General features: G+C 38.1%; 1 protein-coding gene across 6 annotated transcripts in view; it reads right to left on the minus strand.

Moving 5' to 3' along the window:
* The window catches only part of LOC143019507 (brefeldin A-inhibited guanine nucleotide-exchange protein 3), a 659,822-nt gene that overhangs the window by 102,653 nt on the left and 530,640 nt on the right, over positions 1 to 26,529 (minus strand). For 4 of the 6 annotated variants that reach the window (XM_076175182.1, XM_076175186.1, XM_076175185.1 and 1 more), the window contains exon 36: positions 14,176 to 17,679. In XM_076175182.1, the coding sequence (XP_076031297.1) occupies positions 17,461 to 17,679 (219 nt within the window). In that variant the 3' untranslated portion in view covers positions 14,176 to 17,460. Of the gene's footprint in view, positions 1 to 14,175; positions 17,680 to 26,529 lie in introns of those variants that run through there. The other 2 variants (XM_076175183.1, XM_076175181.1) reach the window with 1 other exon arrangement.

Here is a 26,529-nt window from a genome sequence, read left to right on the forward strand (position 1 = left end):
ACACAGACATAATTTGGGAAGAAATGACAGTTAAAGGGGGAGATGAACTCTGGAGCAACACGCTACTAAATATGACCATTGAATATACTCTAACACAATGGGTTAAGGAAAATACTAGATATAGGAATAATGAGGAACCATCAAAAATAGACCTAATATTGACTTCTGAACCAGACATTGTAAACAGAATAGAATATAAAACACCAATTGGAAAGAGTGACCATATACTAATAGAGTTTTAATCAACCCCTTCACTACGGGCCAAAATCTCGCGGGCAGCATTAGCTGCCAGACGTGCGATGTTGCTTCATAATACTCACATTATAAAAAATAAAGTTACCGCTGTATTGGTCATTCTCTTTCACTCGTGAATTTTGATAACCATAGAAAATATGATGAAGCCAGTTTACAGAGTATGGGGATCACGCAGGTACAACTTTAATATGTATAATCAAGACGCCGACATCGGCATTTTTGCGTACCCACTTGCTCCTCATGACGCCTACGAAGGCGTCATCATATCGAAGGGGTTAAAAGAACAAAACAATACAGACAGAAATGATAAACATAGAGAAGGAAGATTTATGTACAACAAAACGGACTTTGTAAAGCTAAGGAAATGGGGATAGGTTCTCAAAAGAGGAAACAAACATAGAAGACAAATGGAACATATTTAAAGAAAATTACAAAGAGGGAGTCAACAAACATGTACCAAAAAAGAAACAAAAAGAGATTTATATAAAATGTTGGTTTAACAAAAGATGTAGTGAGGCTAAAGCCAGGAGAGATAAAGTGTGAAAAAAAATGGAAGATAGAAAAACATCCAAATGGCAAACATATAAAAAATTTAGAAATGAATATGTACACATACGCAGGAGAGAAAAAAAAAGAATATGAAAGGGATATTATAGACAAATGTAAGGATCAACCAAAACTCTTTCACAGATATGTAAATGACAAACTAAAAGACAAGCATGATACAGTTAAATTGTGTGAAGGAGATAGAGTACACAGAACACAGAGATGGCAGAAGTTATGATAAAACATTTCAGATCTGTCTTTACAATTGAGAGCTCTCAACTCTGGGAGGATGAACAATTGGAAAGTTCACCCTTGATGAAAGAAATAAAAATAACACAAAGGGAAATAAGAGACCAAATAAAAAGCCTAGATGTCACAAAGTCGCATGGACCAGATGAAATTGCAAATTGGATATTGAAAGAGTGTACAAACTGATAGATAAAATACACAAGATAATAGACTTCTCATTCAAAGAGGGAAAGGTACCACAAGATTGGAAAGATGCAAACATAGTACCAATACACAAAGGAGGAAAGAGGGAAGATCCTACAAAGTTTAGACCAGTGTCCCTCTCAAACACAGTAGCAAAAATATGTGAAAAGATTATCAGGAGCAGATGGACCAAACATTTGGAAGAAAACAAAATAATAAACCCCAAACAATTTGGTTTTAGAAGTGGAAGATTGTGCACCACCAATCTAATCTGCTTTTACTCAAGACTAATTGAAATAATACAAGAAAGAGATGAATGGGCAGACTGCGCCTTCCTGGATTTGACAAGGTACCACACAAAAAATTAATAAGCAAAATTGAAAAAATAGGAGGAATTCAAGGCAAACTGTTGGAATGGATGAAGGACTTCTTAACTGGGAGAAAAATGAGAGTGGTACTTAGAGACAAAAATTCGAAATGGGAAGATGTAAAAAGTGGCATCCCACAAGGCTCTGTTTCAGCTCCTTTAATGTTTACCATATACATAAATGATATGGACAAAGGTGTAAATTGTTACATGAATTTTTTTGCTGATGATGCTAAATTACTCAAGAGATCAAAGACAGAAGAAGAATGCAGATTGCTACAAGATGACCTGTACAAAGTATGGGAATGGAGCCAGAAATATGAGATGAATTTCAACATCAAGAAATGTAGCATAATGGAATTTGGAAAAGACAAAACTAGAGTTTCGGGAAAATATATGATGGGAAACAAAGTAGTAAAGAAAGTAAACTCTGAGAGGGACCTAGGAGTAATCATCTCAAGTGACTTGACACCCGACAAACATATAAACAAGTTATTTGGAGAGACCTACAATTTATTAAGATCAATGAAAGCGGCCTTCAATTACATGGATGAGGAGATGTCTAAGAAATTAATTGTTACATTAATAAGACTGAAATTAGAATATGCTATATCAATGTGGGCATCTAGCAAATAGAAAAACACAAAGAAATTTGAAAGAATCCAAAAAGCGGCAATAAAGATGGCACCCACACTATCAAATTTGACATATGAACAAAGATTGGAAAAATTACAGCTGTCAACATTAGAGCAGATAAGGGAAAGAGGCGACTTGTTGACCATTTTCAGAATTATGAAGGGGATGGAAGTTCTTGATAGAGATGACCTATTAAAATGGGGCAAAAGAGAAATAAGAGGACACACAAAGAAATTAAAGAAAGACAGTTACAGAAGAGACCTGAAAAAGAACAGTTTCCCACACAGAGTGATCAATGTCTGGAACGGGCTGAAGAGTGAAATAGTAAATGCCAGAACTATACACGAGTTTAAAACTAAACTGGATGTGGAGAGATACAAAAACGGGTCACAACGAGCATAGCTCCTGTCCCGTAAAATACAACTAGGTAAATACAAGTGGACATGTAAAGAAGTTCAAAAAGGACAATTATAGAAGAGACCTGAAAAAGAACAGCTTTCCCCACAGAGTGGTGGAATATGGAATATATTAAACGGAACAAGAGTGTGTGCAAAAACAATACAAGAATTTAAGAGCAAACTAGATATGGAGAGATACAAAGACAGGACAGCAAGAGCATAGCTCCCCTTCCTGTAAGATACAACTAGGTACATACACCAACAAATCACTGTCTGGAACGGATGTCTAGAACAAGCTCTGGAGTACAGCACTTTTTCGATAAGTTGGAGGAAACGCCTAGATTGGTATTGTATTGGGACAAGGGTGCTTTGCTTATCAAGTGACTGAAATGATTTATTAGAGTAAATTCAATTAGTGGTAACAATATGAGAAATTCGCTAGTGAACAGCGACATCAATCAGACAATCTCCTTGACAGTGGCGCACGGGATTCGAACCCACCGCATCTGGAAAAGCCGGGTGTCTTGGAAGTTTGGGTCCAGATGCAGCGGTTTCGAATCCCGTGCACCACTGTCAAGGAGATTGTCTAGTGGTAACAATTTAAAATGGAGGATAGTGAAGACAAAAATATGGTGAACCAATGAAAAGAAGACTAGATGTGATCAGGATTGAATTGCCAGTAGATGCCATCCCCCCGCCCAAATAAAAAGAGGTGTAATATGGAAATGCCACAAAGGAATCAAAGGTATGAAGATACTATTGGTTTTTCTGGGTTTGCAAAAGGTAGAATACTAGGTAAAGGTATAGATTTGGAAAGGGAAACAAGGTATAAATATATTCTAAGAAATCAAGAGATTACAGAACTAATAAATGAAATTATAGATCTGACAAGGAGTACGAAAAGAAGCTGAAGGAGGAGTGGGAGGAAGTAAAGGATAGAGTGGAGCTGGGTGTGGAGGAGGAATGGGGATGGTTCAAGGAGGGAGTCGTAAAGTGTGCAAGGATGGTGTGTGGAACAAGAAGGACAGGGGGAAATAGAAGAAAGGGTAGTGAATGGTGGGATGAGGAAACAAAGAAGGTTGTAGAAGAGAAGAAGCGAGCTTTCACAGATTGGTTACAAAATAGGACGTGGGAGTCATATGAGAGGTACAAAGAAAAGAAAAGAGAAGTAAAGCAAAAGGTAAAGGAGGCAAAGAGGAGAGCAGATGTGAAATGGGGTAAGAGTATGACAGAAAATTTTAAAAGTAATAAAAAGATGTTTTGGAAAGAAATTAAGAGAGGAAGAGGAGGCAAATCAAGTAGAGAAGAAAAGGTAAAAGGTGCAGATGGAGAGATGATAATGGAAGAGAAGGCAGTAAGGGGAAGATGGGCAGAGTATTTTAGGGAGTTGCTAAATGTGAAGGAGGATAGGGAGGGAAAGATAGCTGCAGTGGGAAATGCGAAGAAAATGAGAGTGATGAGTGAGGAGAATGGAGGAGAAATAAGGAAGTGGGGGAAAGGCAGTTGTTGAGATGATGAAAGCAGGTAAGGCACCTGGTCTGGATGGATGCCATGCAGAATGTCTGATAAAGGGAGGTACAGTGATGGTGGACTGGCTGGTGAGGTTATTTAATGTTTGCTGGAGAGAGGGTAGTGTGCCGGAGGACTGGAGGAGTGCCTGTATAGTTCCTCTTTACAAGGGAAAAGGGGACAAGTGTGAATGTAGTAGTTTCAAAGGGATTAGCTTGTTAAGTGTAGTTGGGAAGGCTTATGGGAGGATCTTGATTGAGAGGATTAGGAGAGGAACAGAAGGAGTAATTGGTGAGGAACAGTGTGGATTTAGGACAGGTAGAGGTTGTGTAGATCAGATCTTTGTGGTAAGACAGATATGTGAGAAAGCTATAGGAAAGGGGTAGGATGTTTTTTGGGCTTTTATGGATCTGGAAAAGGCTTATGATTGGGTAGACAGAAAGGCACTGTGGGAGGTTATGCAGATATACAGGATAGGAGGAAAGCTTCTCAGAGCTGTCAAGAGTTTTTATGAGAGTATTAGAGCTTGTGTCAGGATTGGAAATAGAGAGAGTGAGTGGTTCGAGGTAAAGGTGGGACTTCATCAAGGATGCGTTATGTCACCCTGGCTGTTCAACTTATACATGGATGAAGTGGTGTGAGAGGTAAACGCATGGGTAGTGGGTCAGGGATTGGAGATGGTTAAAGAAAATGGAGAAAAGTGGGAGGTGAGCCAGCTGTTGTTTGCGGACGACACTGCGCTTGTGGCAGGATCGGAGGAGGGATTGAGGAAGTTGGTGGCAGAGTTTGGGAGAGTATGTGATAGAAGAAAGCTGAAGATAAATGTGGGTAAAAGTAAGGTGATGAGATGTACAAGGGGTGAAAATGGCAGTAGACTGGAAGTGAGCATTAAGGGAGAGCGACTGGAGGAAGTGGATAGTTTTAGATACTTGGGTGCAAATGTGGCAGGAAAAGGTGGAGTGAAGGTGGAGGTAGAATGTAGATTGAGAGAAGCGAGTAAATGCCTTGGTGGATTAAAGAGTGTAATGAGGAATAGACATTTGGGAATGGATGCTAAGAGGAGACTGTATGAAGGAGTGATTGTGCCAACAGCACTGTATGAGGCAGAAACATAGAACATAAGAGAAGAGAGAAGGAGTTTGAATGTGTTTGAGATGAGGTGTCTGAGAAGTATGATAGGGGTTACTAGGCTAGATAGAGTGAGAAATGAGGAGGTGAGGAAGAGAACAGGGGTCGAAAAGGAGCTGGGAGATAGGGTTGATGAAAGAATATTAGGATGGTTTGGACACATGGAAAGAATGAGTGAAGAAAGACTAGTAAAAGAGGTATGGAAGGCAGATGTGGAGGGAGTGAACATGAGGGGACATCCTAGGATGAGATGGATGGATGGGGTGAAGGGGGCTTTGGGGAAGAGGGGAATGTCTGTTGAGGAAGGACGGGAGAGGACAGAAGACAGGGGTGAATGGAGAATGGTTGTATATGGATGATGTTGTGATTGCATGAGGTGGAATGGGGTGAGGTAGTATGTATGAGCAAAATTTGACACAGCCTGAAGGGATTTCTCCCCGTCCTCTCCTTTTATGCAATGGGGGGACGGAGAGGGGGGGTTGCCGATTTAATTAAGCGGCCTTGCTGTGGATGTGCTGTGTCTTGCGACACTGCTTCTGACCCAGGGCAGTGGACAAGGTGCAGGGATGACCCGTCATCCAGGAGGTGCTCAAATAAGAGGGAGGGTGGAGGGGTGTGGAGTGTATTCAGGGATGGAATGAGTGGAAATCATTTTATACCTTTCCCTTTTTGGCTACCTTCGAGCTGCATCAAATTTTGCTCACACATACTCCCTCACCCCCCACCCATTCCACCTCATGCATCACATCATCCATATACAACCATTCTCCATTCACCCCTGTCTTCTGTCCTCTCCTGTCCTTCCTCAACAGACATTCCCCTTTGCCCCAAAGCCCCCTTCACCCCATCCATCCACCTCATCCTAGGACGTCCCCTCATGTTCACTCCCACCACATCTGCCTTCCATACCTTATTTACCAGTCTTTCTTCACTCATTCTTTCCATGTGTCCAAACCATCCTAATATTCTTTCATCAACCCTATCTCCCAGCTCCCTTTCCACCCCTGTTTCCCTCCTCACCTCCTCATTTCTCACTCTATCTAGCCTAGTAACCCCCATCATACTTCTCAGACACCTCATCTCAAACACATTCAAACTCCTCTCTTCCTTTCTTATGTTCCATATGGATCCAAAACAATTCTGTTTTAGACAAGGAAGATCATGTGCCACTAACTTGATTTGTTTTTATTCAAGGTTAATAGATATAATGCAAGAAAGGGACAGATGGGCAGACTGTGCTTTCCTGGATTTAAAAAAGGTGTTTGATAAATTACCACACAAAAAACTATTAAGAAAACTTGAAACAACAGGTGTACAAGGAAAATTATTGAAATGGATGGATGATTTCTTGCATGGGAGAAAAATGAGGGTGGTACTTAGAGATAAAAACTTGACCTGGGAAGAAATGATAAGTGAAATCCCACAAGGTTCTGTATTAGCCCCGATAATGTTTGCTATATATATAAATGACATGGATGAAAGCGTAGAATGTTATGTGAACTTCTTTGCAGATGATGCAAAACTAAAGAAAGTACAGAAAAAGACAGTGAATCACTATAGAGAGCCTTAGACAAAGTCTGGGAATGGAGCCAAAAGTGGGAAGTGAACTTCAACATTAAGAAATGTCGTATAATAGAGTTTGGAAAAAGTAAAAAAAAGAATATCAGGACAATATAAAATTAGTACAAAGGAAGTCAAGAAAGTTGGCTCCGAAAAGGCTATGAGTAATTATCACCAAAGACAGATCCCCAAACAGGCATATAAACAAAACAATTGGAAAAACCTACAATTTAGTAAGATCAATAATAGGTGGCTTTTGATTACTTGGATGAAGTAATGGTAAAAAAAATATTAGTCACACTGAGAAGACCAAGATAGGAGTATGCTGTGACACTATGGACACCCAGTAAAAAAAAAAAAAAAAAAAAAAAAAAAAAAAAAAATATATATATATGTGTATATATATATATATATTTACATATATATATATATATACATACATATATATATATATATATATATATATATATATATATATATATATATATATACATATATGGACACTCCTCTACTTATGTTCATTCGTTTTACGCTTTTTCGATTTTACGTTTGGACTGTAAAAAAAAAAAAAAAAAAAAAAAATTGAGTGAATTTTTTAGTTTAGCGCGCTCTCCGTAGTTCAAACGATGCTTGCGCATGATGCTGCGTCCATTGTTTACATTGCACAAACGACAAACTGAACATGCCTTGCCTCATCCTCCTCCCCCTCCTCCTCCGCCACAATTTATGTTGCTTGAATTTAATTTATTTGAAATTAATGTTATTATTTTACAATGTTATGTGTATAATTAATGATTTAGGGGTGTTTTATAAGATACGGTAATAGAATTTACGGATGTATAGTACAGTAACAACTTACGTTCATTTTCAACTTATGTTCGGCCGTTCGAACGTAACTAAAACGTAAGTTGAGGAGCATCTGTATATATATATATATATATATATATATATTATATATATATAAAGAAATTAGAAAGAATTCAAAGAGCAACAACAAAGATGGCCTCAACACTCAAAACTGACATATGAACAAAGATTGTCTAAACTGGAACTACCAACCCTGGAACAAAGAAGAGAAAGAGGAGATCTATTGGCCATTTGCAGAATCATGAAAGGCATGGAAGTCCTTGACAGAGAAGACTTATTAAAGTGGGATAAAAGAAAAACAAGAGGACATGAAAAGAAACTCAAAAAGGATAGTTATAGAAGATATCTGGGAAAAAAAAAAAAAAAAATCCACACAGTGGTGGATGTCTGGAACAAATTAGATGAAACAATAGTGTGTGCAAACACCATACAAGAATTTAAGAACAAACTAGATGCTGAGAGATACAAAGATGGGTCACTACGAGCATAGCTCCCCTTCCCGTATAATACAACTAGGTAAATACACACACACCATAGGCCCTTTCCTGTTTGTATGTGGGTGGCTGAATCAAAACTCATCCCTACCATACACAATTAATCCTCTCCAATACAATGACACCTATGTAGGCATCATGAGGCACGAGTGATACAAGGATGTTGGCATCAGCGCCTTTATTATATTTATTTTGTAGCTGTAGCTGAACTGGTTTGATCATATTTTCTGTGTTTACTATTACTCAGAGTGAAAGAGAACAAGTAATACAGCAGTGACTTGATATTCTATAAAGCAAGTAGTGTGATACATTATACATTAGGCATCTGATGCTGTGTGTAAGATTTTGAATCATATTGAAGAAGTTAAAACCCATTTGACCATCTCTCCCATCTCAGCACCTCAGGATGAAGGGTCATCCCTGTCCCCTGTCACAGTGCTTATATAAAAGGCATTGCAGTGAGACACAGCACTTCCACATCTGGGCCTTGTTTAGTGAAAATACATGACATAATTTTCGAGGTGTTTCACTTCCCAACACACCCATACTTCTTAGGAATACCTGAATACTTAGTATACATTGCAGCATTAAAAAAATTGTGTTGCTCTTCCTATCACGCAAGTTAATGCAGCAATTGAAAGTAAATGTAGCTTTTGACCTACAGACTAGGATTGATAAACTGAAATAAACATGTCTATTAAAAACCAAAATACACATATTTTCAATTGCTAGCACATTAATTCTCCATATTTGCCATTGTACATGACTAATAATTTTGTTCTATTTCACATAAGTCACTTCAAATACCTTGGTTGCATGATATATATCTATTAACTAAAGTCTACTCAAAGTAGACAGTTATATCTGAAATGTGGGATCACAGTAGGTACAAGATATATTTCACATAATAGTCAAAAAAAAAATAACAAGAAATGAAATGATACCCTGATTCACATCCATTTGAACAAATCTAAGATGTTTGGAGAGGAGTATACATTGGAGTACAATTTACCATTGATATGGCCATATTTCTAACTGATTAAAAGACAAGTGAACAACTGCCCACTATTTGTGATGTAATATCTTTACTTTTAGGGTAAAATGAATATAATGTTCAAATAATGCTAAAGAATTTATATTAAACAATACGAAAGATTACATGAACAAACTAGCATATTATTGCTATTTTTTTAATACATCAGATCCAGGTGGGCCAATACTCTACTGGAAGTTTATGTTCAACTGGTACAAGGTAAAGGTGTTACCAATTAAATTAGTTTTACATATATATTTTAGTCCATAATCTGAAAACATATCTGTCACATGTGCATCATACTTGTGGCTCTGGCTTGAGGAACTTTAAATATTTGAGGAAAACCATTCCACATCCAGTGTGAAACTTACCTTAATTCTTTCACTGTGATTTAAGTCCTATATTATTTTGACTTTCTTAGGTGACTTAAACTTCTATCTACATACCAAAAATGTTATCCCCCCCCTTTACAAGGAAGGTAAGCCAAGGTATGCATCCACCCTCCACCCATTCCATTCTCATATGTTCCCCTTTTAAAAATCTCTTAGTACCCTATGTATTAGATGAAGGAAATCCTTTCACAGGCCAAATATTTAGATCTATTTTTCCTACATCAGATTTTTTCAGCCTCCAAATGAGATTGCCAAGCAAAAGTGGGGTCCTTTATAGCACGAGGACTTAGCTGATGAACAAGCTCATTACTATTTGAAATTATACTGTGCATACAATCTATGAGGAGAATATTACTTTTGTGGTTTGTTTGCCCAGAGTTTAGGGGTTAAACTTTTGGAAACTAACATATATCTACATTGAATAATACTTAGGCATACTCATTCATACCATAACATGGTATAAAGCAAATAACAAGGCTGTTCATCTTAATTCTATGGGCATATACAAGTGTGATGTCACAGTTACTTATGTAATACATGACAAACATGACTGTGTGGGAATTTGAATTGTGCAAGATTTCCTTAAGTTTTTCCATTAGTCAAGATTATCCCTTTGATATGTTTATTGATGTTTTGCCACCAATTTGAAAATTCCCTGATCAAAAAGTGCAAGTAGCTGCATATGGATTATTTATGTTCTTTACAGCTTTGATATTTTCATGTGCAATCAAACATATTTTGCACATTTCACATATCTTCACACTTGGCATTGTAAATACACGCCAAATACTTTGTTTATATTTTGTTCTGTCCTAACCTCCCAACATTTACCTAGTTGTATCTTATGGGAAGGGGAGCTAGGCTTGTGGTGTCCAGTCTTTGTATCTTGCAGTGTCTAGTTTGCTCTAAAATTTGTGTATAGTTTTTGTATACACTACTGTTATATCCAGTTTGTTCCAGATATCCATCACTCTGTGTGGAAAACTTTTTTTTCAGGTCTCTCCTATAACTATCCTTTTTGAGTTTCTTATCAAGTCCCCTTATATTTCTTTTATCCCAACATAGTAAGTCCTCTCTATTAAGGACTTCTGTGCCTTTCATGACTCTGTAAATGGTCAGCAGGTCACCTCTTTCTCTTTGTTCCAGTCAGTAATTTCAATTTAGCCAGTCTCTTCTCATATGACAGGTTTGAAAGTGTTGGGGCCATTTTCGTGGCTGCTCTCTGGATTCGTTCAATTTATCTTTTATTATTATTCTTTTTAGTACTGGGCAACTATAGTATTGCAACATACTCCAGTCTAAGTATTATTAGTGTGACTAGTATTTTTTTTAACCATTTCTTCATCTAAATATGTAAAAGCCACCTTTATTGATCTTAGCAAGTTGTAAGATTCTCTGACAATTTTGCTTATTTGTTTATCAGGTGGCATATCATTTGAGATAATTAATCCTAGGTCTTTTCCAGATCCCACTTTACTTCCTTTGTTCCAACTTTATATTCTCCTGATACTCATTTTTTACTTTTTCCAAACTCCATTATGCTACATTTATGTTCAAGCCTACTTCCCACTTTGGCTCCAATTCCAAACCTTGTTTAGGTCTCTTTGTAGTGATTCACAATCTGTTTCAGTATTCGCTATCGTTGGCAATTTAGCACCATCTGAAAAGAAGGTCCTGTAATAATCCACATGTTCATCCATGTCATTCGCATAAATAGCAAACATTATTGGAGCCAATACCGATCCCTGTGGAACTCCACTAATCACCTCCTCCCAAGCTGAACTTTTTTTCTTTAAGCACTACTCTCATTTTTCTGCCATGCAAGAAATCCTCCATTCAGTTTAGTAACTTACATTATATCCCTCCCAAGTTTTCCTTTTTTTTTTTTTTTTTGTGGTACTTCATCAAAGGCTCTTTGTAAGTCTAGGAAAGCAAATCAGCCCATCCACTCCTTTCTTGTACTATATATATTAGTCTTGAGTAGAAACACATTAAATTTGTGGCACATGATCTTTCCTGTCTGAATCCAAATTGTCTCTGGTTTATTATATTGTTTTCTTCCAGGTGTTTTATCCATCTATTCTTGATAATTTTTCCACAAATTTTGGCTACAGTGCTTGTAAGGGAGACCAGTCTGTAATTTGTTGGTTCTTCTTTGATTCCTCTTATATATTGGTACAATATTAGGATTTTTCCAGTCTTCTGGTATTTTTCCTTCTTTGAGTGAGCAACTTATTATGGCGTATATTTTGTCCATTAATTACAAAGGATTACAAAGACGGAGTATGCCGACTGGAGACCTTTTGGTCCATAACTAGGTTGGATGCAAAAATATATATTTATATATATAAATGATAGAAAAAATAGGTAAAATAAAATAAAAATTATATAAATTATAATATAAACAATAATAAAATAAAAAATACATAGGTATAGTTAAATGATAAACAAGTAAATAGTGAATGATAATAAACTGACAAATAAATAAATGGAAATCAAATAATAAACAGACAAACAATAACAAATAATCAAATAATATAAGATAAATGGCAGTCATTAGCATCTTGCTTAAATGTTTATCTAAACAAACCTAGCTTTGAACTGAACTACATTGCACTGCCTCTGCAGGAAGTTTATTCCATTCATTAACTACACAGTTGGTGAAGTTGTTTCTACCCACTTCCAAATTAAATCTATTTCCTGACAGTTTGAGATCATTATTTCTTGTTGGATTCTCATTCAGTGTAAGAATTTTGTCTTCTTTACATTCTTTTAGTACCCAATTTGCAATTCTGTCTGGGCCATGTGACTTCCTGACATCAAGGTTCATTAGTCGATCCATTATTTCTTTTTGTGTTATTGTTATTTCCCTCAAGGGGGGTTAGTGCACTTCATTTCCATTGTCCCAATGCTGTACTTTTTCTCAAGTAAAAACAAACTTGAGGTGGTTGTTCATGACTTCAGCCATTTCTAAATATTCTGTATAGTCTATATTTCTGCGGCATAGTTTCACCATTTCCTGTTTATTTTTAAGTTTACTATTCACATATCTATAGAATAGTTTGGGTTGATCTTTACATTTTTCTATGATGTTTTTATGTAGTTTATTTTTTCTTCTCAGTGCATTTTTACATATTTATTTCTATGGTTGATATCTATTTGCCACTTTCCATTTTTTTTTTCCCATCTTTTCCATGCTTATCTCTTTTATCTTTTGCCTCACTACATCTTCTGTTGAACCAACACTTAATATACACCTTTTCCTGTTTCTGTCTTGGTATGTATTTATTCACTCCTTCATTATGAATTTTTAGCAAAATCATCCATTTCTCTTCCACTTGTGTCTCTTCTTTGAAAAAGTTTTCCCAATTTGCATTTTGAAAGAATTCCATAAGTTTTCCAAAGTCTGTTTTGTTGTACATCAGTCTTCCTTTTCTGTATTTCTTATTTCTTTCCATATATATTTCCTCCTTTATTTCAACCTCTATTAGTATGTGATCATTCTTTCCAAATGGTGACTTGTATTCAATTTTATCCACAATTTCAGGTTCTGTTGTAATTATTAAATCTAGTTTTGATGGTTCTTCATTCTATATCTGGTATTTTCTTTTCCCCATTGTTTCATTGTATGTTCTATGGTTAAGACGAGTAATACATTTCCCCATAAATAGATCCTCTCTGCCTTTCAATGTCATCTCTTCCCAAAAGATTTCCTTGCAGTTAAAATCTCCCATAAGTACCAGGTTACCTCCATCCTTCAGCATCTCGTTTAATGCATGCCTTTTATATCTTCTAACATTTTTGAATACTCGCCCTCCTTCCAAGAGGTCATTTTTGGGGGCACATAAATCACTACAAACTTTCTACTTTTCATGTCGCTGCCTTCAATTTTTATCATGATCATTTCCACACTGTTTTTACCTTTGTCATATTTAGGTTTTTCTTGGCCAAAAACATGGTTACTCTGCCCTGTTTCTCATTTCTGCTTTTAACCACTTCAGTACGGGACTTAAATCTCGCGGGCAGCAGCCAATGCCAGCCGTATGACGTGTAATAATACTCGCATCATAAAATATAGTCACCGCTTATATCTATCGTTCTCTCTTTCACCCGCGAATTTTGAAAACCACAGAGAATGGGATTCAGGGCGCATTTGGGAGAATGTAAAAACACAGGGGCGACTACAATAAATATAATCAAGACGCCGATATGGCAGCGTCGCGAATCCACTTGCTCCTCATGACGCCTACGTGTGCGGCACCGTATGGAAGGGGTTAATCCAATAATTATATAACCCATGTCCAACAGTATTTGGTGGTAGTGGACCCCTTAATTTCATCTCCACAATTCCCATTATGCCTGGTTTTTTCTTCTGACAGTTAATCATTTACTTCACTCAATCTTCAGATTAATTTGTCTATATTAGTATAGGCCACTTTTAATCTTTTTCCCTCTCCATCCTGTTTTCTGTTACTTTCATTTCGCTTACCTTGGAGTACTATTTTCTCAGCCTTATGTCCGTTTTTTTTTTTTTTTTTTTTTAAGCTTCATCTCTTAGTGTTCTCTCTCTTTCCTCAACATTCATTTCTCTTTTAATCCATATATTGTTGTAATGTTCACTCTTTGCTAACTTAACTGATTTTGCCAGTATGTCTTCTGCTACCATTTGTGGTCTTAGTTTCATCTTTCAGGGTCAATTTCTTTCTTTAGAATATTTTCCCATTCTATATATTTTCTCTTTTTTTTCTACTTCTTGGTCATAGTCTTGTACTTCTTTTAGAATTGCTTTTGCCATTTCTTTTTTGGCTTTTTCTCTCGAGTACCTAACCAAACCATGTTTTCCCTTTAGTTCATATACTATAATACACTTTTATCTATCCACTGTATTTCTGACCCAATTTGCTTTTTCTCTGATTACTTGAATAATGTGTCCTTTGCATTTTCCTGCATCTGTTGTTATACTATTTCTTTAAAAGCTATCTCTTCATTTTCTCTGTTTTCATTCTATTTCTTAATCTTCTGCAAATTTTCCTCACCTAAATTTTCTTCAGTTCTTTCAGACATTGCCTGTATTTTGTGATTTATGTCTTTTTTTTTTTAATTCTCACTATTGGTAGTATAATTTTTTTATCTTTTCATTTTCACATTTAACCTTAATTCTTTTTTCAATTCACTTCTCATTATTTATTTTAGAATTCTTCTTCTTTAGTTCACATACATCTCTATTGACTTCAAAATAGTCTTTCCATTCCACGAATTCTCTCTCCCATGAGTTTCTATTAAAATGCATCTCTCTTTCCATGTCTATGATTTGACTCAAATTTCTTTTTTGTACTTACCAAAGCCAGAAAATAGGCCATTGCCATACAATCTACCAATCCCTCTTGGGGTTTCAGATCCTCTATTTATATTTAGTTTTGGTATAGCTCCTCCAGAGGGTTCTGCATTTATGTTGACATTTGAAGCAAACTCGTCGCCGTTTTCTCTTCATCCGTCTTGGTTCCCTTGAATTTCCTCACGATAAACACAACACTGCACAGGTATCATTTTGGGCAACCACAAATGCTCCCCCTCCCACTCAATATAACCCAGGTTTCTTGCTTTCCTTGCACTGTTGAGAATTTTCGTCTTATTTGGCAGCCTACGGAACTCTAGTTGACAGCTCAGTGAGAGGAGTTTGTGATATTAAAACATGCTGTCATCATCATCGTATCTTGTTACAACTGTAGAAGTTCTGACATGTTGCCAAAATGTATTATTATGCCTCACATGCCCATTTAGCATAACATGACTTTCATTAATCTGGTTACAGTGTTACCTAGATGCTTGGTTTTGAGAATATGTACTAAACCATTTACAGTTTATAGGTATATATACATACATACCATAGGCTTCCCCCCCCCCTTTACAAGATAGGAAAAAAAAAAAAAAATCCACTTCCACCCATTCCATCCACACATGCTCCACTCCCATTCACCCTCCTCCCTCCCTTTATCTTGGCTCCTCCTGGATGATGGGTTATCCCTGTATCTTGCCCACTGCCCTGGGTCAGAAGCAGTGTAGCAAGACACAGCACATCCACAGCAAGGCTGCTTCATTTAATCAGTGATCCCCCCCTCCCTCCCCTCATAAAAAAAAAAAAGAGAAGTCAGGTGAAATCCCTTCAGGTTGCTTCAAATTATTATTCATACATACTTCCTCACCACTCCATCCCCTACCCACTCCCTTCTATGCATCACAGCATCATCATTCCTTCCATGTGTCCAAACCATCCCATACTCTTTCATCAACCTTATCTCCCTACTCCCTTTCCACCCCTGTTCTCCTCCTAACCTCATTTCTCACCCTATCCAGCCTAATAACCCCTATCATACTTCTCAGGCACCTCATTTCAAATACATTCAAACTCTTCCTCTCTTATGTTCTATGTTTCTACCCCATACAGTGCTGTCGGTACAATCACTCCTTCATATAATCTCCTCTTAATATCCATTCCCAAATGTATTTCTTGTTACACTTTTTAATCCCCCATGACATTTAATTGCTTCTCTCAATTTACATTCTACCTCTATCTCCAGTCCTCCTTTTCCTGCCATATTTGCACTCACGTATCTAAAACTATCCACTTCCTCCACTCTCTTTCCCTTAATACTCGCTTCCAGTTTGCTGCCACTTTCTCCCCTTGTACATCTCATTACCTTACTTTTACCCACATTTATCTTCAACTTCCTTCTTTCGCACACCATCCCAAACTCTGTCACTAACTAAATTAACATGATTTCTGTTCTTGCTGTTTGGTTTCTTGTTGAATTTCATTCCTTTTGGTCTATATTCAGTTTGAGTACCTGGAGACAGACAATGTGATGCTAGATAACTTTTAGTTAAATGTTGTGTAGCTTCTGCTAACCATGAACTGCACTATTTTATCTCATGCTACTTGGGATCCCACTGTACCTACATGGTGAGAACATGATTTGCAATTCTTATAAAATTCCTTGGGTGCATCACTTGCTCTAAAATTTCTGTTGTCACAGATTCTTACAACTTCTAACATCTGGATTTTAAAAGCATAAGCCAGTGAATTTATGGGCACCAATCCCTTTGCTATGACAATGTACTTCATTAATTTTTGTTCTGACTAATGCAAGACAATTTCATTCAGTTTAAAGGAGGACCTTGTGCTGAATGAGTTATGACCATTCTCAATTAACCCTCTTTGCTATGATGACACACTCTACAGATTTCATTCTGTTTAATCTATTTATATCTGTATACCAAGGGCTTCTTCCCCTATATATGGAAGGTAGGCAGTCAAGACACACACCCACTCCCATCCTTTCCATTCCCATTTACCACCCTTGTTTCTCTCTCATCTTGGCTCCTCATGGATGAAGGATCATTCCTGTCTCCTATCCACTACCCAGGTCATTAGCAGCACAACAAGACACAGTACATCCATAGCAGGGCTGCTTCAATTACATGGCAATCCTCCTTCTGTGTCCCTTCTGTTTAATTCTATTCAGTTAAATGCCAGACATTTTTACTCAGCTTTGGAAATAACCATGCTGAAAGGGCTAAAATTACTGTAGCAAAATGCTATTAAATCACTATAGTAAAATACTTGTGATAAAATTTCCTTAATGTCAGTGTCTGGAACTTCAACTAATATGTCTGCACTAACCTAGGGGTCTGTCCGTCCTACAAATTTCCTTCTTCACAAATCAACACAATTCATACTTGGTACCAAAAATACTTAAAAACTAATCTTGAGAAAAATATACACTTTTAAGGCAAGAAATTTGCTCAATGCCCGAGTTTACCTTTTTCATGACTGTTTCATACTTTATTCTGCAGGACTGAAGCCATATAGAGTTGCAACCCTCGTCAGCAATTCTGCTACAACCTGGCGTAAGTGGGCATCATGTGCATGTGCAGTTAGTGTCCTCATGGTAGGGAATACAAGCGGCAGTAGTGGCCGTAGCTCTGAGTCACCCAGCTGACTGATGAGGTCAAACACTGTGACAACCATTTCTGTCCACACTTTTGTGTGAGCCTCACTGTCCTGTAGTAATTAAAAAAAACAAAAAAACATATAATATATAAATGTGCATGGATCTAGTACAGATGAGAGTAAAAGGGAAGAGATAGGTAGTATGTTTGTGAGAAGATGCATGCATGTGTTGACTTTGAGTGAAATTAAGTTGAGAGGGAGGGGCGAGTGTGAGTTTGGGATTGTAGTTGGGAGGTTCTCAGGAGTGAAGAGAGGACGAGGGAGAGAAGGGGTGGCTATACTAGTAAGTGAAGAGTTAGGTAAACATGTAGTGGAGTGGAAGGAGGTTTCTTCAAGGTTAATGTGGATGAAAGTGAAACTGGGAAAAGAGATGTGGGTTTTTTAAGTGCATATGGGCCTGTTAGTGAGAAGAGTGTAGAAGAAAGGGAGGCTTTTTGGATATATTTAAATGAGTGTATAGAGGGATTAGGCAGAAACATCAATGTAGTAGTATTGGGAGACCTTAATGCTAGGGTAGGAAGTGAACCAATAGATGAAGTGGTTGGGAAGTGTGGAGTTCCAGGAAAGAATCGTAGTGGAGAGTTGATGGTGGAGATGTGTCTAGAAAGAGAGATGATGATAGCAAATACAGTGTTTAGGAAGAAAGTCAAGCATAAGTACACATGGGAGAGGGTGGTGGATAGAAGGGTGGTAGAAAGAGCCTTAATGGACTATGTAGTAGTAGATAGGAGTATAATGGGAAGAGTTAAGGATGTACATGTTCTAAGGGGAGAGAGTGGGGGGATATCAGATAATTTTCTGGAAGGTAAATTGAGTGGAGGATAGATTGAGAAAGGAAAATGACAAAAGGTAGGGAGGTGCTTAGAGTGAACTACTTAAATGAGAAAGAAAAGGAGGAGTACAAGAAGAAGCTGAAGGAGGAGTGGGAGGGAGTGAAGGATAGAGTAGAACTAGGAGTGGAGGAGGAATGGGGATGGTTCAAGGAGGGAGTCATAAGGTGTGCAAAGATGGTGTGTGGAACAAGGAGGACAGGAGGAAATAGAAGAAAGGGTAGTGAGGTGTGGGATGAGGAAGTAAAGAAGGTTGTAGAAGAGAAGCGAGCTTTCACAGATTGGTTACAAAATAGGATGAGGGAATCATATGAGAGGTATAAAGAAAAGAGAAGAAAAGTAAAGCATAAGATAAAGGAAGCAAAGAGGAGAGCAGATAAGAAATTGGGTAAGAGTATGACAGAAATTTTTTAAAGTAATAAAAAGATGTTTTGGATAGAAATTAGGAGAGGAAGAGGAGGTGAATTAAGTAGAGAAGAAAAGGTAAAAGGTGCAGATGGAGAGATGATAATGGAAGAGAAGGCACTAAGAGGATGATGGGCAGAGTATTTTAGGGAGTTGCTAAATGTGAAGGAGGATACGGAGGGAAAGGTAGTTGTAGTGGGAAGTGCTAAGAAAATAGATGGTGATGAGTGAGGAAAATGGAGGAGGAATAAGGAAGGATGAGGTGAAGGCAGTTGTTAAGATGATGAAAGCAGGTAAGGCACCTGGTCTGGATGGATGTCATGCAGAATGTCTGAAAAAAGAGGTACAGTGATGGTGGACTGGCTAGTGAGGTTATTTAATGTTTGTTTAAGAGAGGGTAGAGTGCCAGAGGACTGGAGGAGTGGCTGTATAGTTCCACTTTACAAAGGAAAAGGGGACAAGTGTGAGTGTAGTAGTTTTAGAGGGATCAGTTTGTTAAGTGTAGTTGGGAAGGCTTATGGGAGGGTCTTGAGTAAGAGGATTAGGAGAGGAACATAGGGAGTAATTGGTGAGGAATAGTGTGGGTTTAGGGCAGGTAGAGGTTGCATAGTTCAGATTTTTGTGGTAAGACAGATATGTGAAAAAGCTATAGGAAAAGGTAAGGATGTTTTTGGGCTTTTATGGATTTGGAAAAGGCTTATGGTCGGGTAGACAGGAAGGCACTGTGGGAGGTATTGCAGATATATGGGATAGAAGGAAAGGTCTTAGGAGCTGTCAAGAGTTTTTACGAGAGTAGTAGAGCATGTTTCAGGATTAGAAATTGCGAGAGTGAGTGGTTTGAGGTAAAGGTGGGTAAAAGTAAGGTGATGAGATGTACAAGGGGTGAAAGTGACAGCAGACTGGGAGTATTAAGGGAGAGAGACTGGAGGAAGTGGATAGTTTTAGATACTTGGGTGCAAATGTGGCAGGAAAGGGAGGAGTGGAGGTGGAGGTAGAATGTAGATTGAGAGAAGCAAGTAAATGCCTTGGTGGATTAAAAAGTGTAATGAGGAATAGACATTTGGGAATGGATGCTAAGAGGAGACTGTATGAAGGAGTGATTGTGCCAACAGCACTGTATGGAGCAGAAACATGGAACATAAGAGAGGAAGAGAGAAGGAGTTTGAATGTGTTTGAGATGAGGTGTCTGAGAAGTATGATAGGGGTTACTAGGGCTGGATAGAGTGAGAAATGAGGTGAGGAAGAGAAAGGGGGTGGAAAGGGAGCTGGGAGATAGGGTGGATGAAAGAGTATTGGGATGGTTTGGACACATGGAAAGAATGAGTGAAGAAAGACTAGTAAAAGAGGTGTGGAAGGCAGATGTGGAAGAAGTGAACATGAGGGGGCAACCTAGGATGAGATGGATGGATGGGGTAAAAGGGGCTTTTGGAAAGAGAGGAATATCTGTTGAGGAAGTACGGGAGAGGACAGAAGATGGGTGAATGGAGAATGGTTGTGTATGGATGATGTTGTAATCCATGAGGTGGAATGGATGGGGGGTGGGAGGAGAGGGAGTATGGGTGAGAAAAATTTGATGCAGCCCCAAGGGATTTCTCCCAGTCTTCTGCTTTTCTGCATGAAGGGACGAATAGGGGGTGGTGGGGGGTCGCTGATTTGATGAAGTGGCCTTGCTGTGGATGTGCTGTGTCTTGTGACACTGCTTCTGACCCAGGGCAGTGGACAAGGTGCAGGGATGACTCATCATCCAGGAGATGCCAAGATAAGAGGAAGGAAAGGGGGTGGAGGGGGTGGAGTTTGATGGAGATGGAATGGGTGGGAGTGGTTTTATGCCTTTGTTTTTTTGCTATCTCCCTTGTAGGGGGGAAAAAGCCTTTGGTATATGTATATGTAACAATAACAGTAATAGCATGATAGTGTTTTGGAGGGGAGACAGGAAAGAGTATAAACCTGGATATTAACTGCTTCAGCATCCTGAAAATAGAAGACACACAATCACTAACCAGCACAATAGTAAAATTATGTGAAAGGTTTGTGAAATATTGATGGACCAAATATCTTGAAGATATGAACATTCTGAGACAGTCAGTTTGGCTTCAGATCTGGAAGGTTATATGTCGAACCTTTTCAGCTTTTACTCAAGAGTGATTGATGTGCTGCAAAAGAGAGCGGGTTGGTTGGACTGCATGTACCTCAACCTAGACAAGACATATGATAAAGTACCTCCCAGTTGACTAATGTGAATATTGGAGCATGTTGGAGGATTAGTGGCAAACTACTAGAATGGATGAAAGACTTTTTGAAGGAAAGATACATGAGAACAGAAGTAAAGGATATGATGTGAAGATGGAGAGCAGTAATAAGTAGAGTTCCACAAGGTTCAGTGCTTGCACCAATAATGTTATTTGTCAATGTCAGTGACATGATGGAAGGAACAACAAACTATGCCAGCAAGTTTGCAGATGACACAAAACTCATGGGAAGAGTGAAAAATGAGGATGGTAGACTACTGCATAAAGATCAATACACTATTTTTGCATGGAGCCAAGAATGGGAAATAAAGTTCAATACCAAAAAATGCAAAATACTAGAAATGGGCAATAACAGCAATAGGCCATCCTTAAATCATTCCTTGCCAAGTGAAGCCATTACAAAAGCAAAAGAGGAGAAAGACTTGGGAGTCTTTATAAAAGACAACCTGTCATCTGACAGACATGTCAGCAGGATTGTGGGAGGGACATATACTGCAGAAGTTTAAGTGGCATTCCACTATATGGATGAAGGGATGAAAAAATTAATCAAAACCATATGTCCAAGACCAGCATATGTATCAGTAGTATGGTTCCCATGCAGAGTGAAGGATATAAGCAATATTGAGAGAATACAAAGGGCAGCAACTAAACTGGTCCCAGCCTGGCACATAAACCATATAAATTAAGACTAAAAAGTACTGGGTCTGCCAACTTTGATAGATCAAAGAGAAAGAGGTGATATGATTTTTAAGTAATTTCTCAAAGTTCAATCCCCGATTTATCAAACCAAAATAAATTACGAGATTTAACAAGCAAATAAAGAGGGGAATTAAATTGTATCTTATTTAAAGTTACAATAGGCACGGTTCGAAACTTAGGGAAATGCTCCTGATTCGAAAAAGTAAACAACACTTTGAGGGAAAGTTTCCCGAATGAAGGTAAGCACTAAAAGACTCCCAATAACAATTACCACAACCTCCCCAACAACAATCTGTTTAATAAATACAACACATTCAAAGAAAATTTACAATAACCCCTTAGAAGCTAGAGACCTTACCTAGTCTCTAGAGGCTAGCACAGTCTTACGAGGTCTCAAAGAGGTAGGTTCTGAATCAACATAGTTGTCTTCCAAAGGAATAACCTCCTCCAAGTTTGAGGCCTCTTCGAAAGGCTCCAACTTGCCAGTCTGCAAAGTAGCATCCACCGGGGATTCATCCTCATGAAAGGAATGCAACTCAGAATGGAGCTCTAGGGGGATTAAAAGTCTAACATTGACCTTAAGAGAGTTTCCGTCAGGCTTAATGACAGAGACTACAAATCACTTGATCTTGGTCAGGATAAATGTCAACAACACGAACCAAGGAACCAGAAGGGTCTGGTTTTAAAGGACTGTTTCAAGAAGGCAATGTCACCCTTTTCCCATTTTCTAAAACTGTGGTACGCAGCTCTATCCCTTTCCATTAAGGGAGTACGCGACACCTAGGGGTCATTTTCTAAACTATTTAGAGTAAAGAGCTGAAACTTCTCAGGTAAATAGGTATCCATGTTACCTACATTTTAGGTGAAACAGAATGAGATGTATGTACACATGTATGTATACCAGTAGCGACATTTAAAAGTGCACAGCATCATAATATGTGAACCAATTTGTTTTATATTTTGGCTATGATTAGTCAATAGGCACACCTAGGGCTGGTCATTGAGTAATTGAACAATTTCCTTTATGCTTTTGCAAACAGGCATTTCAATTTTAATGTCCGGCAAAAATTGTGAAAAATAAAAAAAAAATTGGTCTTGTTCCCATTATTACTCCTAACTCTTTCATCCTATTCAAAATATTCAAATGACTGGCCCTAGCAGTTACAAAATGTAATATTCCCTATAAGTTTCATCTAAATCTGATGTATTTTAGATTTTTTATGATTAAAAAAAGTTAAAAAAAATATCGAACGGAGATATGGCGACTTGAAATATAAATATATCTGTAACTTGCTTATAGTTTCACCAATTTGACTGATTTTTTCATGGCTTAATTATTATTATATAATGGGTAAGCACAGAAAAAATCATCAACATATTTCAATTATAAGTACTTTAAATAATGAAAAACTAAAGTATAAGTATATCACAGTAGTGGCGACGCACAGATGACACCATCATATAATTTGCTTTTTTGCACCTTTGTCGGTTTCTTCATATGAAACCTCACTGCTGGGGGTCTTTGGGGTATCTAAATCATTGGAAAGAGGTTTATTTTAACCAGCAGTGGGTGCCTTTGGAAGTGAATCCTCTCTTACTCCACGAACCATCGATACTAACTTTTACTTCTTTTACTTTCGGTAAAGTTGGGTCTTCCTTTTCTATTGCTGCATGTACATGTTCCCTTGTTTTTTCCAAGAGTTCCTCATATTTCCTTATGCTGGTCTCTATAATATGATGGCTAAGTTTACATAGCCATGCACATTTTCTGTACTGCAACATAACCATCCCCACAGAGTAAGCCGGCCTCCACAACTCTGTTATGTACTTCATAACTTTCATTTCTACCACATGGTGAAGTACACCATTTGCTCTTTTCAGAGCACAACTTACATTCTGCCTGAAATGTCTTCACCATTCCACATTCTCCTATCACTTCAACTTACATCTTCTCACCACACTGGCATCTAACAAGCGAACTTATCCACTGCAAAAAACTGCTCTTCTCCTCAATCATAAATTCACGTTCATTCTTATCTCCCCTTTGTACAATTTCATAACTAATATCTAATTTTCTTGCTGTATTCGAGATGAATGAAGTACTTGATGGTGTAGAACCTGGCTACAGATGTTAAGGGAGGTGGAAGTGACAGCAGTGGTGGAGTGAGAGGTGGTGAGGTCTTGACAAGTCGTCTTTGACTGTTTGTCATTTTTAACTGTTGTTTTTTTGTCATTGTAGATGTTCTTTTTGCTACCCATGATGACTGTACTAATGAGTAATATGTACTAGCTAAGGTAATATATTGCCAGGAGAGCTCATGAGACATGCGTACTTTCCCTTTCAAAGCTAGCAGGTAACTGACGTCCAGCTGAGCTCAAAGTTGGCAAGAGCTATCCCTCCACCTTCCTCCCTTCCCCTCCACCCTCATACTGGCCGTTGAAGCATTGGGCGAGCGTAAATTCAATCGAATTTCAACGTTATTCGATGTGCCTGAAGGTCCTAAGTGGCACGCCTCCCTCTAGTGTGGGTTGCGCCTTTAACTCCGTCCATTTAAACCCCGCCCAAGACATTTAAATTGCGTGCGGCTGGAAAATTATTTGTCGGGATTTATTTCTAAATGGTATACAAACATTTTGAACACAGTTTTGAAAAATGCTATATCTTGACCAAATTCACCCCAACCCCAGGTGTCGCGTATCCCCTTAAGCTGACCAAGTACTCTGTCAGCCATTATTTCTTAAACTCTTCATAGAAAAAAAAAAAAAAAAAAAAAAAAAAAAAAGAGTTCATGACTAAGTTAAGAAGAGAAGGATAATCTTCTTATCCTAATTCCAATTCAGGGACTTGTTCCAAGTTGCCAAACATCAAGGAAGGAATGGTCCTTCCTATAAGGAAATGATTAGGGGTAATAACATCTACTTCGTTTTCACAGGAACGATAAGAGGTCTATTGTTAAAAATTTGTTTAACATTGGACAAAAGGGTGGCAATCTCTGCCAGGAAAGGAACAGACCTACCCAAAACCTTATAGAGACATTGTTTCACTGTCTGAATCAACCTTTCCCAAGTGGCACCATACCATGCAGCATTTACAGGGATGGTTCTGTGCTGAACAGGGGAAGTTTTTAAACTTTTCTTCAAATTCAGAAGATGATAAAAGTTGTCCAATAATGCTTCCTGCTTGTATAAAGGATTTGGCATTATCCAAATAAACCACTGTAGGAATTCCATGTCTATTAGTAAATTTCACAAAAGCCAAAATAAAATCAGCGGTGGACATAGAATCCACAACCTCCAAATGGACAGCCCTTGTATTAAAACAAGTAAACATCAAAATGTAAACCTTGACCTCATCTCCATTCCTGTCTCTAACCCATAAATGCCCTGTGTAATCCAGTATGGGCAAAAGGCACACTTAAATTTACTCTAGAGGCAGGTAAAGAGGAAGAAGGATAGTTAACAGCACGGGAATTATATTTCTTACAAACTATACAATCCTTCAAAATGTTTAACCACTTCACTCCGGACTTAAATCTCGCGGGCAGCAGCCAATGCCAGCCGTACGACGTGTCGTAATAATACTCGAATCATAAAATATAGTCACCGCTTATATCGATCATTCTCTCTTTCACCCGCGAATTTTGAAAACCACAGAGAATGGGATTCAGGGCACATTTGGAAGAATGTAAAAACACAGGGGCGACTACAATAAATATAATCAAGACGCCGATATGGCAGCGTCGCGAATCCACTTGCTCCTCATGACGCCTACGTGTGCGGCACCGTATGGAAGGGGTTAAAACTGCTTGTCTGGCCTTAAAGATCCAGAATCCATGCATGCAAAGGAAATTAAGAGTAGCTTGCAGTCCCATGTGTATTACTTGGCAATGAGCAAAAAATATCAAGAGCCTTGTCAAGTGATGGGATTTGGACAGAAAAAGGGGGTTCACAACCTCATATTTGAGGTCAATGTTCTTGTCAATTCTGCCCTTGGACCTTATTAAACCATTCTTGTCCAAGAACAAGTTCATTTGGCTTACCAAAGAAGGTATGTCATTAGTATTGGGGTTCTCTTAATATGCCAATTCAGCGGGGAAGGCACCACTTTGCATTATACCCATCAAATAATTAGAAGAGGCCTTAACAGGGTCAGCATTAGACTTCTTAAACAAAAAGACAGCTTTGAAGATCAAGGAAGTATGTTTGCTGCAAGAAGAAAACTTTAAGACATCAATCAGGGGAGGAGTGTCAACTTGCACAACAGCCGCATTGACAATGTCTCCCTTGATGCTGGAGGGAATACATCCCAAATGACCCTTTGGCCAAGCATGAGGTAGCAACAACAACCATTCCAGTCCATAAACCCACCAATTGAATCTTTCCTTAAACACCTTAGCACTGCAGGGTTTGGTTACAAAATCAGCCATATTATGTTCATAAGGAACCTAAGTTAATAGGAGTATACTAGGCCTTGAAATTTTCCAAAAGATTGGAAATTTCCTTCGATCTATTATTAACAAATATGTTCTTCTTCAGAGCCTTGTTGGTTAGAATCCAAGAATGAGCAACTTGACTATCAACAAGGAGTATAACAGAATCAACGAGTGGGGCAGACACCAGTCCTTCCTCAAAAATAGTTTTGAGGCATTTTAAAGATAGTAAAGCTGCCATATGCTCCAGAGAAGGCAATGTTCTTTGTTTAATAGGAGCCACTTTGA

Source organism: Oratosquilla oratoria, chromosome 37, assembly GCF_046742065.1.
Source record: "Oratosquilla oratoria isolate Oo_2021 chromosome 37, ASM4674206v1, whole genome shotgun sequence".
Taxonomy (NCBI): domain Eukaryota; kingdom Metazoa; phylum Arthropoda; class Malacostraca; order Stomatopoda; family Squillidae; genus Oratosquilla; species Oratosquilla oratoria.